General features: G+C 38.2%; 1 protein-coding gene across 2 annotated transcripts in view; it reads left to right on the forward strand.

Moving 5' to 3' along the window:
• Window positions 1–10,474, forward strand: part of slc12a4 (solute carrier family 12 member 4) — a 30,136-nt gene extending 19,662 nt beyond the window's left edge. For both annotated transcript variants that reach the window (XM_039688474.2, XM_039688475.2), the window contains exons 20-24: window positions 797–928; window positions 1,024–1,131; window positions 3,075–3,262; window positions 3,610–3,743; window positions 9,183–10,474. In XM_039688474.2, the coding sequence (XP_039544408.1) occupies window positions 797–928; window positions 1,024–1,131; window positions 3,075–3,262; window positions 3,610–3,743; window positions 9,183–9,274 (654 nt within the window). In that variant the 3' untranslated portion in view covers window positions 9,275–10,474. The remainder of the gene's footprint in view (window positions 1–796; window positions 929–1,023; window positions 1,132–3,074; window positions 3,263–3,609; window positions 3,744–9,182) is intronic.
• The last annotated feature ends 233 nt before the right edge of the window (window positions 10,475–10,707 follow it).

Genomic DNA, 10,707 nt, shown 5'->3' on the forward strand with positions numbered 1-10,707 from the left:
AAGCAGTCAGAGAAAAGATTCACAAATCGCGCAAACATGAAAGCATCGAAGTTGCTCATGGGGAATATTCCCTTCGAAAACAAAACTTAGCCTTTGCGTCTTCAGCGGTTCGGATTTACTGTAGGAACATCAAAATGACTGTGTTCGTCATTACAGCCAAGAACAGAACACCACAATCACTTAGAAGCCATTCTGCTCCAGCGTATCAACAATGACGGACTATGATGACAGCTCGCTCAGGGCGGGGCTCTGTTGAATCGCTGCTGTGAATCAACAATCATGAGAGGGGCGTCCGAACGGCTCGATTTGAGGGAGGAGAAAACACACAAAAAGTTTAAAACAAAAACACTGGATAGATTTTTATCATTATATGATGGTTGTGTACAGGCACTGTCAACACACATTTCAGAACAATCAACTTGAAAAGTGCATGTACCATTATATGACCCCTTTAAAAAAAAAAAAACACAAACACATACAGTATCAGCCCAAACAGGCCTTCGTTAGGGTTTTCTTGTTCTATAATAGGATCCTCCCACCATTTTTGATATAAAAAAAATACTTAATTATAACCTCCCAATGAACCTGCAATGTATTATTATGCCTTCTGTAAGATAGATTTTGGAATGTGAAGTTTACATATTCAACCTTGTATGTTGTACAGGCTCTTGAAAGTATGTAACTTTATAATTGAAATTATAAAATTACCCCCCCCCCCTTTGTATTATTGTTATACATTTGTAAGTACTTTGTGGTTGTGCTATGTTTTTTTAAATTTGGTTTTCTTGTACTTCAGGTCTGGCGTAAATGTAAGATGCGAATCTTCACTGTGGCTCAAATGGATGATAACAGTATTCAGATGAAGAAGGACTTGGCAACCTTCCTGTACCAGCTGAGATTAGAAGCAGAGGTGGAAGTAGTTGAGATGGTATACAGAACACTTTCTTCACTATTAATACTTCACACACATCACAAATATTTATGAAATTATAATTGCATTCTGTCAAATGTTCTTATTTGCAGCACGACAGCGACATATCAGCATATACGTATGAACGGACACTGATGATGGAACAGAGGTCACAGATGCTTAAACAAATGAGGCTCTCCTGTGCAGAGAGAGACAGAGAGGTACTGAAACCTTCACATTTATTATGTTTGCTCTGTACTAACATTGACTTTTACCAACAGAAAAATAATACAGAAGTCATTAAAGAATATTATGAAATGACAAATGATATTATCCCACATTTTGTAAAATGCAATAAAGTAAAGAATCTGCGATTTGTTAATTCTCTTTAACCTTTATTTAACTGAAAATACTATGCAAATAAAAAAATGTCCCTAACCAGCTTAAGTGCATTTTTGTAAATATAAATAAATTTTGATGGCTGCAACACACTCTAAAAAATTGTGAGAGACAAAAGTATAATAATAATTGTGAACAAACAAAAAATAAAAGCTTATAGAATTTCCAAGTTAAAACTCTTTTGAAACAGTCCACAATAAGAAGGTCAATTGGTAATAGGTGAGAGTATCGTGTTTGGGTGTAAAAGAGCTTATCAGCCTTTGCCAGCAAAGATGGGTCATGGCTCATCACTTTGTGCCAAATATTATGAGAGAATTGACAAACAATTCAGAAATCACATTTCTAAATGCAAGGTTGCAACAAATTTTAAGTCTTTGACCTTCTACCATACATAGTATTGTGAAAAGATTCAGGGAATCCAGCGAGATCATTCTGTGTGTACAAACATCAAGGCAATACACTTCTTTTGAAAGTGTTTGACCTTTGAGCTCTCAGATGGCATTGCATGAGAAACCATCATGCTACTGAGTTAAACTAAGCCACATGGGCTCGTGAGTACTTTGGAAAACTGATTTCACTTAACACAGTCTGCTGCGGCATCAAGGAATGCCACTTGAGTCTCTATCTCTCTTATGCAAGGAGAAAGCCATTCATCTGTTGTATGCAGTGATGATGCTGAGTTCTCTGGGCCCAAACTCATCTCAGATGATCCAAGAGACGATGGAAATCTGTATTGTGGTCAGTCCACATTTCAGCTTGTTTTTGGGAAAAACAAATTTCGAGATCTCAGTCCCAAAGGCTAAAGGGACCATACAGACTTACATCAGCGACAGGAAGAAAAAGCAAACATCTGCCATGTTATGGGTATTCATCAGTACAAACGGGTGACTTGCATGTGTGTGAATGTACCACTGACGTGGAGGCGTATATTAGGATCGTACAGAGACAATGCCAGGCCTCATAAAAAAAAATAAAATAAAAAAAAACATTTAAAAAGTGGAATTAAAAAGAAAGGTGATGTGACAGTGGTAAACATGCCCCTGTCCTAACGCTTTTGGAGTGTGTGCCGTCAATATCAAAATTTGTTTATATTTACAAAATACACTTAGGTTGGTCAATGAAAACTTTGAAAATATTTTCTTTGTCCTTTTGTCAGTTAAATAAAGGTTAAAGGGAATTAACAAATCACAGATGCATTTTATACAAAATGTCATAACTTTTTTGGGATTTGGGGTTGTGTAAAAAAAAATAAAAAAAAATATACGTATATATATATATATATATATATATAAACAAGTTTTCCTGAAGTAAAGTTTTTTTTTTATTGTAACACAATTGTTGAGATCCATATTGTTACTATTGTTATTTTTGAGATCCATATTCTTATTAAAATTACTAATTTGTGGACAAAAGGCATTTTGTGACATGTTGGGTGTATTTTGTTTTCTGTTATTCACAAAATTCAAAGTGCATTCACCATTTTGTCCATGGAAATCAGTTTTTTTTTTTAAAAATTTTCACCAAATGTGATGACTACATTTTGAATGAAAAAACAACAGTAATAGTTGGCTTTTGTGTTTGTGTACATAATGCATTAAAGTGTAACCAAATTTCATGAAATGCAGAATTTCGTGTCACAAAATAAGTAAGGTCATACTTGGTGATCCATACTAGTACTGACACATTTAATGTCTTGTTGATTGTAAAAGCCAAATATATGCAATGGCAGCTCTTTAAAATATGGTCTCATTACTTTTCAATGTAGGCCCAACTAGTAAAGGATAGACACTCACTGATCAGAATGGGCAGTTTATACTCTGATGAAGAAGAGGAAACCATTGAAGTATTACCAGAGAAAAACCAAATGACCTGGACTAGTGAAAAAATAGAAGCAGAAAGACGGAACCGAAGCAATGCACCAGAAAACTTCAGAGAACTAATCAGCATTAAACCGTGAGTAGGCAAGCCGGAACAAGAACTGGAATGCACCACTTTACAGTCTCTGAAATAAAGTTTTTAAGTTTTACTTTTTATCTCTGAACAGTAGACCTATTTGGTTTTTATTAGTAAGCATAAAGAGGATCACTGAAACATGTTCCTTGTTGTTCTTCCTTTTTTACATGAATAAACTATGCAGGTGTGCATGCTTGTTTACTTTTAATGTAGCACTGCCTATTTTCCCCAAAAGCAAAAATTAGAGCCATAGTACTTTTATTTTATTTTACATATTTGCAAGAGATATTGATTTACATTAGTTTAAATCAAAACTGTGTGTGTGTATGTTTGTTTGTTTGTTACAGTGACCAATCAAATGTTCGGCGGATGCACACAGCTGTGAAGTTGAATGAGGTTATTGTTAATAAATCCCATGATGCTAGACTTGTGCTGCTGAACATGCCAGGACCTCCACGTAACACAGAGGGAGATGAAAACTGTATCCTTCACAGAGAATTTTATGCTCCAAGTACAATTTTACAGTATATATATATATATATATATATATATATATAAACTGTAAAATTTATATTTTTTATATATATTTTATATATATATATATATAAAATCGCTTGGACACATTTCTTAATATTTGGGTCACTTTTTTTTAAATGCACAAAGTTTTTTTTTTTTTTTATCAAAGTGAAACTGAGTTGAAACCATGGGAATACTTTGCATGATCCGGTGTCTGAAGCGCTTGTGAATATGCCAATTTTAATTGGTTACCGCAATTAGATGACATCACAGATCAGCTACAAAAAGCCACATAGAGAAAACATCAGCTTCTTTGACTTCAGGTTACGGTTTGTGTGTGCTTGTGAATGTCTTGTCAGAATAAAATAAAACATAACTGTCAGATTCATGAGATGTGTAACACTGTGTGTGGTTTATCACACCAGATAATATACATTTTAGAAGTGGAGGGGGTATGCTCACTGTGATACCATGGTGGTTTAGCAGGTCTACAAGGCCGATCTTTTAAAGGATTCTGACCATGCCGGAACAGGGCGGATAGTGTGGACATGGTAGAAGGTGGACATAGTCGCCATTGTGATCCACTCTCTGTCTTCTCTGCCAATACTTTTGCCAGTGGTAATCTAACGTCTCCTTCCTGGAACCATAGAAATGGGTGACCATTAGCAAGTCTTTCAGTAATGGAGCAATTGGAGAAAGTAATGCTTTTTATTGCCATAGAAGTACCTCTTTCTGGGAAAGTGAAGTGAAAGTGGCATGTAAATGCTTTAGACACTATTTAGATGCTTTTCAGTACTCTCTTACCAGGCTTCCAGAAAGCACTTTGTGGTTTTTCCTTAGGTACAGCAACAGTTGAGAGAGCTCAGATCTCTTATGAGGATTCAATTCCATTCCATTCCTTTGTATGGGATGCTAAAAGATTTTTTCCAGTGACTTTTGGGAAAGATCAGCTGACAACAGGGGAAATACCTTATGGCGGCTCGAAGAGACAGCTGGCAGGAGAGAATGGACCCCAATGGGAAAGACTAGGGCTAGCTACCCTAGCTTCAACATTTTCAGCATGTTGGATAGCACACCCTCTACAGCTACTTAAACACAACAAAAGAGAATACCCCTAGAGTATGCAAGAGTGGTGGTGCAAGAAGTTTAATTGGCTGAAAATAAGGTAATTGATTCTGCTCATTGCTCTGCTAGTCTCAGGTCTTTCCATGCCTATCTGTTCACTGAGGAGGCTACCTTAAACAGCTGATTGAGCTAACCAACACCAGCTAGCTCGCAATGCAAACAATAGAGGAATGGATATTGCAATTCTGCTGCGGTTAGTGGCGTTCCTGTTACACTACCTGGATTTCTTCTCCTGTGTCACATACGGATTGTACTCTGATTTGCAAATGCAATATTATTCCCATGAAGTTGCATTCTCTGTGAGGTTTCCAGATGAGATCCAGCGGTAACAAAGCAACAAAGCCAGGCAAAAAGGGTGGAATTAGAGCCAGACTCAAAAAGGAAGAAAATAAATAAATTGTACACTCCCTTTTTCCCTGCGTCCCTTCTATTTACCAAGATAATTTCCACAACTGTTTTTATTTGTCTACATTCTACAGTCTACATTCATCCCAGAGCTAAAGAGTACTTAGCCATTGACTGTTTTAGACAAATGCTAGATAAACTTGAATAAAACTTATACCCCCAGACGCCTCTAAATTTATTCTTCAGTAGGTGATTTTAATCACTGCTCACTTAAAGGTTTTTATCAACATATCAACTGTCCAGGTAAGACACTGGATAAATGCTATGGATCAGTGTCAGAAGCATATAAAGCCACCCCCTGCCCTCTCTTGGTTCTGCTGAGCACCTTGGCATTTTACTAGCCCCAGCATCCCTACCAGTTGTGAAAAGGTCAGAGAAAATAAGGAGGGACATTAAGCAGTGGACTGCAGACAGCATCAAGGAGCTGCAAGGATGCTTTGAGACCACCGACTAGTCCATACTGACATCCTATAAAAGGAGATAAAGGAGCAAGTGGCTTTTCGTAACTTAAAGGAGCAAGTGGATACAGTATAATCTATGTCTCTTTCTGTGTGGACAGTAATATACCTACTAAGTGGGTCACAATATTCTCTAATAACAAACCCTGGGTGACCAAGGACCTAAAGGAGATTTTGAATAAAAAACCTTCTTAACTGGCTCTGAGCTAGAAAATAAAGAGGTAAACAGAGAGGTCAAGTGTGCCATAAACTACACAAAACAATGTGGAGAGAACATTTGCTCAGGGCAATCTCCACACTTGGCAGGGCCTTAAAAGTATGTCAGCCGTTAACTTCAGTCCTGGTAGTCGCAAGCCCATCCAGGTTGCAGGCTGCAGCCCGACCTCACTACCTAATGACCTGAACATCTTTTTCACCAGATTCGAGAAAGATAACAGCTCTGATCTCAAAAGGTTAAAGGTTTCCTCACTCAAACCTGATGACTGTGACATCACTATCGACACTGGAGAACTGCTCAGTGCCCTCAAGAGAACCAAAGTAAATAAGGCACCAGGCACAGACAATTTCTGTTGGTGGACCATTAGGCACTGTGCTAAGCAATTGGGGGGTGTACTCTAATACCTGTTTCAGTGCTCCATCAACCGCAGCACAGTCGGTTATTCCCAAACCCAAGAAGGGTACAACCAAAGTCATGAACGACTTCAGGCCTGTGGCCCTAACCTCACTGGTAATGAAGGCAATGGAGAGAGTCATAAAGGACTATACCAAGCTATCAGAACCAATGATGGATCCACTCCAATCTGCATATCGGGAGGGCAGGGGGGGTCGACGATGCAAACATTTTCATCCTAGACAATATCCACAAACATCTGGAAACCCCACAGCCAGACTTCTGTTTGCTGACTTTTCATCGGCATTGAGCACCATGCAGCCATATATCCTGGCAGATAAGCTCATCACATACAAAATCAAAATCAAAATGGCAAAAGCTGGGAAAGGGATCTCCAAGTAGTCTTTTTGGATCTCACCAATGCCTTTGGTTCAACACCTCACAATCTTCTCTGGGCTGCCTTGAGCTTCTTCCACATTCCAGATACCATCACAGGTCTGGTAAAAACATACTTTACAAGATGTGTAGTTCTGTTTTACCACTTAAGATTTTACTACCACTTGGCAGCACCTTGAACTATGTTTAATGGCAGGATGTATGATCTCACCTCTGGCATTCACCATGGCCATAATTTGAGCCTCAAAATGGGTTGTGGGAGGCCAGAGAGTAGATAATGCAGCGCCTTCCTCTTCTCAGAGCTTTCATGGATGTCATCTCAACTCTTGACTACCACTGTTCCATGTACTAGGAGATTACTTGGAAAATTGCAAGAGACCATCAAGTGGGCTTGTATGAGGATAAAACCATACAAATCACGTAACATCTCTATTGTCAAGAGGGTGCTTACGAAGCTTAGGTTTTTCATCAGGGGTGAACCAACAGTTTCTGAGCAACCAGTCAAAGTATTGGAAGGTAGTATGACGCAAGCCTGGAGGACAAAGTTGAGGTATAACAACTGCACTCCTTCTGCAGTTGTTCACACACATCATCTGTAAACCACACCAGCAGAGGCTTATAAGCAATTGATAACACTCAATTGCCTGGAAAACAAAAGAGCTGGTGTGTACAATTTGGGCTGCTACCCCGAGTGCTATGGCCCCTTTCAATCTATGAGGTTCTAAGCTTAGCGGTGGAGAAGATGGAAAGAAGGAAATCACGTCATATTAAGAAATGGATTGGAGTCCAGCGGTGTCTCACCAGCATTGGTCTGAATGGGGTCCTCAAACTGCTGTTTACCAGTTTAAAATAGGAATTCAAGTGTATGAAAGTAAGATTACAAATGATGTTGAAGGAATCCAGAGATGGAGTAGTAAGCAGCAATGCACCAACATTGAGATCTGGCACAAGTGGGGTCCAGCGAAAGCAATAGAAGGGGCAACGGCATCCTTAAAACATGCAGAAATTGTGGGACAGGTCCGATAAGGAAGGGGAAGATTTGGGTTTGTAACAGCTTAACCGGCTGGATTAAGTCCACAGCCTTGGGGTGAAGGAAAATTGTGGTGAAGGAAGTATGCTATCAGGAAGAGGCTGTATGGTGGGCCAAGTCAGTCTCTCTTGGAAAGCAGGGGCAGTGGAGAAAGTGGGAAATTGTCGAGAAGAGGAATTTTACCTGGAAGGATGGAAGCAGGTTGGTTGAGTTTTACATTCATCATCATGATCAATCATGATCCAGAGTTTGCCCCCCCCCCTCTGTTCCTTGCCAGCTTCCCTCAAACATATACTTATAGCCTGTGAGGTGAGTCTCACTCAGGGACGATACACCTGGCAACACAATCAAGTCCTTAAGATCCTCGCCTCCATCCAGGAAACTAAACAAACTGCTGAAAATCCCCTTCCACCATAAAACCTGCACAGGCGATTGCTTTTGTCCGAGGGGGGTCAATACAACCAAAAGTGTCTCCCCACCATCAGAACAAAGCCAGCAAGTGACTGAGTAGACATCAAATGCTGGTTGACATCGGCCAACAGCTGGTATTTCCTTTAGAGATTGCTGATCCCTCCTTAAGACCTAATTTAGTAGGTTTACATTGTCGAACTTTGCACTGGGAGGATGGGGTGAAAGAGTCATTTGAACACACACACTATGCAGAGCTAGCAGCTCAGGCACAGTATGGCAGCTGGAGCACTAAACCCTGTGAAAGTGGGGTGTAGAGGCTTTTTGGCGGCGTCAACTACCAGACTCCTCAGGGACATAGGGATTAGAGGCCGGAGTTTACGCCTTGTCATCAAAGCAATGTAAGAGTTAGCAGAAAGAAGTAGCCAGTGGCTATGGATGAAAAAGCAAGATCCTAGCTGGGCCCCACAATAATTTAGTGGAAAGGCAGGAAACAGAGGGGGGTGATTCTGAGATGCCAGAACTCTCTATTGAGCCCTCTGAAGGCATTGTGGGCTTATCAACGAAACGATGAAGGAGGGTACCCACTTGAGAGCTCCTCTGTCATCCTTTTCTCACTTACTTGTCTCTGTGGAGCTGCTTCAACCACCAACAGCAGTTTCAGGTATATCCTAGCGCAGAGGATTGCAACATCGTATCCTGTTAAACTTGTGACAAAGCAATGATAAATTATCCAGAGTTTAGCCCACATACACAGCTGTTGTGCTCACTGTGTAAAGAGTTTTGAAAAAGTGACAAACATATTGAGAAATGTGTCCTAGTGATGGTTAAAAAAAATAAAATGTTTAGTTCTGGGAGAATATTGATAAATCGGCCAGAACAGATTTCCTCATTTGGGCAAAACTGCCCTATTATCTATTGTATTAATGTATCCATACTTGTCTGGCTGTTTCTTTAACTCATAAGTTTCAGATATGGAATTTCTTGAGGTGTTGACTGAGGGTCTAGAAAGAGTGTTGCTTGTGAGAGGTGGAGGTCGTGAGGTCATCACCATCTATTCGTGAAAGCCCAAAGATCAATTCATAGACCACTGTTACTGTGTGTTACTGTAAGCTATATTTAATGCCAAGTCAAAAAAGGGGTATATGCATACTGAACATCTTATGCCAGCCTAAATATATAATCAGTGATAAACTGAAAGGCTCTATTCAATACATTAATTTAATTTTAAATATTTCAATAGCATGTTAGAACCATTTCAGATGTGTATCTTTTCAACTGAACTCATTCCACAATCATGTCATAACATTTGGAATTACATTGGAATGTAGGCCATGTTTACTAGACAAAATAGCAAGATGATTCCAGCAACAACAATGCTTACATAAAACATTAAATAGAAAATCTCTTTAAAACATTTCAGCTTTTTCCACCACTACACTACATATCTCTGGTGTGGCAACATGCACTTTCAAGCAAGCTAACAATCAATTAGAGAATTGTGGTTTAGGCATGTAAATATATAAAAATATTTCACAACCAATAACAGTGACAAATTCAAAAAATAATTATAAAAAAAAAAAACGTTACATGTGCTTTTGAATATATAAAAATACATGCAAAACATTTTTTTATATATATAGGGCGAAATACATGCAATTATCATGACTTTCACTGGCCATGTAACAGATCTAGTGCTTTCAAGTACATTCAAGACTGCCATTCTATTGCTGAACTTAAATTTCCATTTGAGCGCTTCTATTTTATATAATTTATTTTGTCTTTATTATTTATTTGAAGAAACTCCCCATTGTATTGGATGTATTAGCTTTAGAAAACAACCAAAGGAGCTGGAATGGGATATATTGGATATGAATAGCTCTGTAGATTTTGTAATTTATCAATTATTTTTAAGAGATTGTAAATGAACAGTTTTGCTATTTTCACCGTACTGAATTTTAGTACGCAACTTGCATTGAGGAGGAGACATTTTGGATACTGATACAAAGTCTTTATTCTTTTTTTAGGGTATGATAACTGTACAGACAATATACATTTGTTATACAAATAGAAGAAAATATGAAAGACTTGACTAACAACATTTATGTCTGAAATATAAAGGCAATGATCTTTTAGCGGTTGTATAGTATTACATCTGTATATTGTTCCTTGTCTAGAGAAAGACTAAACACTACAATGAAACATGCAGTTGACTTATGTATAAAATATGAAAGTTACAATAAAGTGCACTATGAATTGCAGAATCTGCTATTTGTATTGTATAATCGTATTTTTGCCAGGGAAATAAAGGTAATCTTTAACTGCAAACCTCATGGTTTAAAAGAAGGTAGCTAAAAACAGGTGGTATTGCGTCATAAAGGTGAAAGGTGAGTATTTTTTTTCCTCATTTAATAATTTACATAATATAGTATTATGTTAATATAAAATTAAATTAATATAGTATTATCGTACCATATTTTACAAAGTATTATTTGTT

Source organism: Pimephales promelas, chromosome 1, assembly GCF_988280905.1.
Source record: "Pimephales promelas chromosome 1, fPimPro1.hap1.1, whole genome shotgun sequence".
Classification (NCBI taxonomy): Eukaryota; Metazoa; Chordata; class Actinopteri; order Cypriniformes; family Leuciscidae; genus Pimephales; species Pimephales promelas.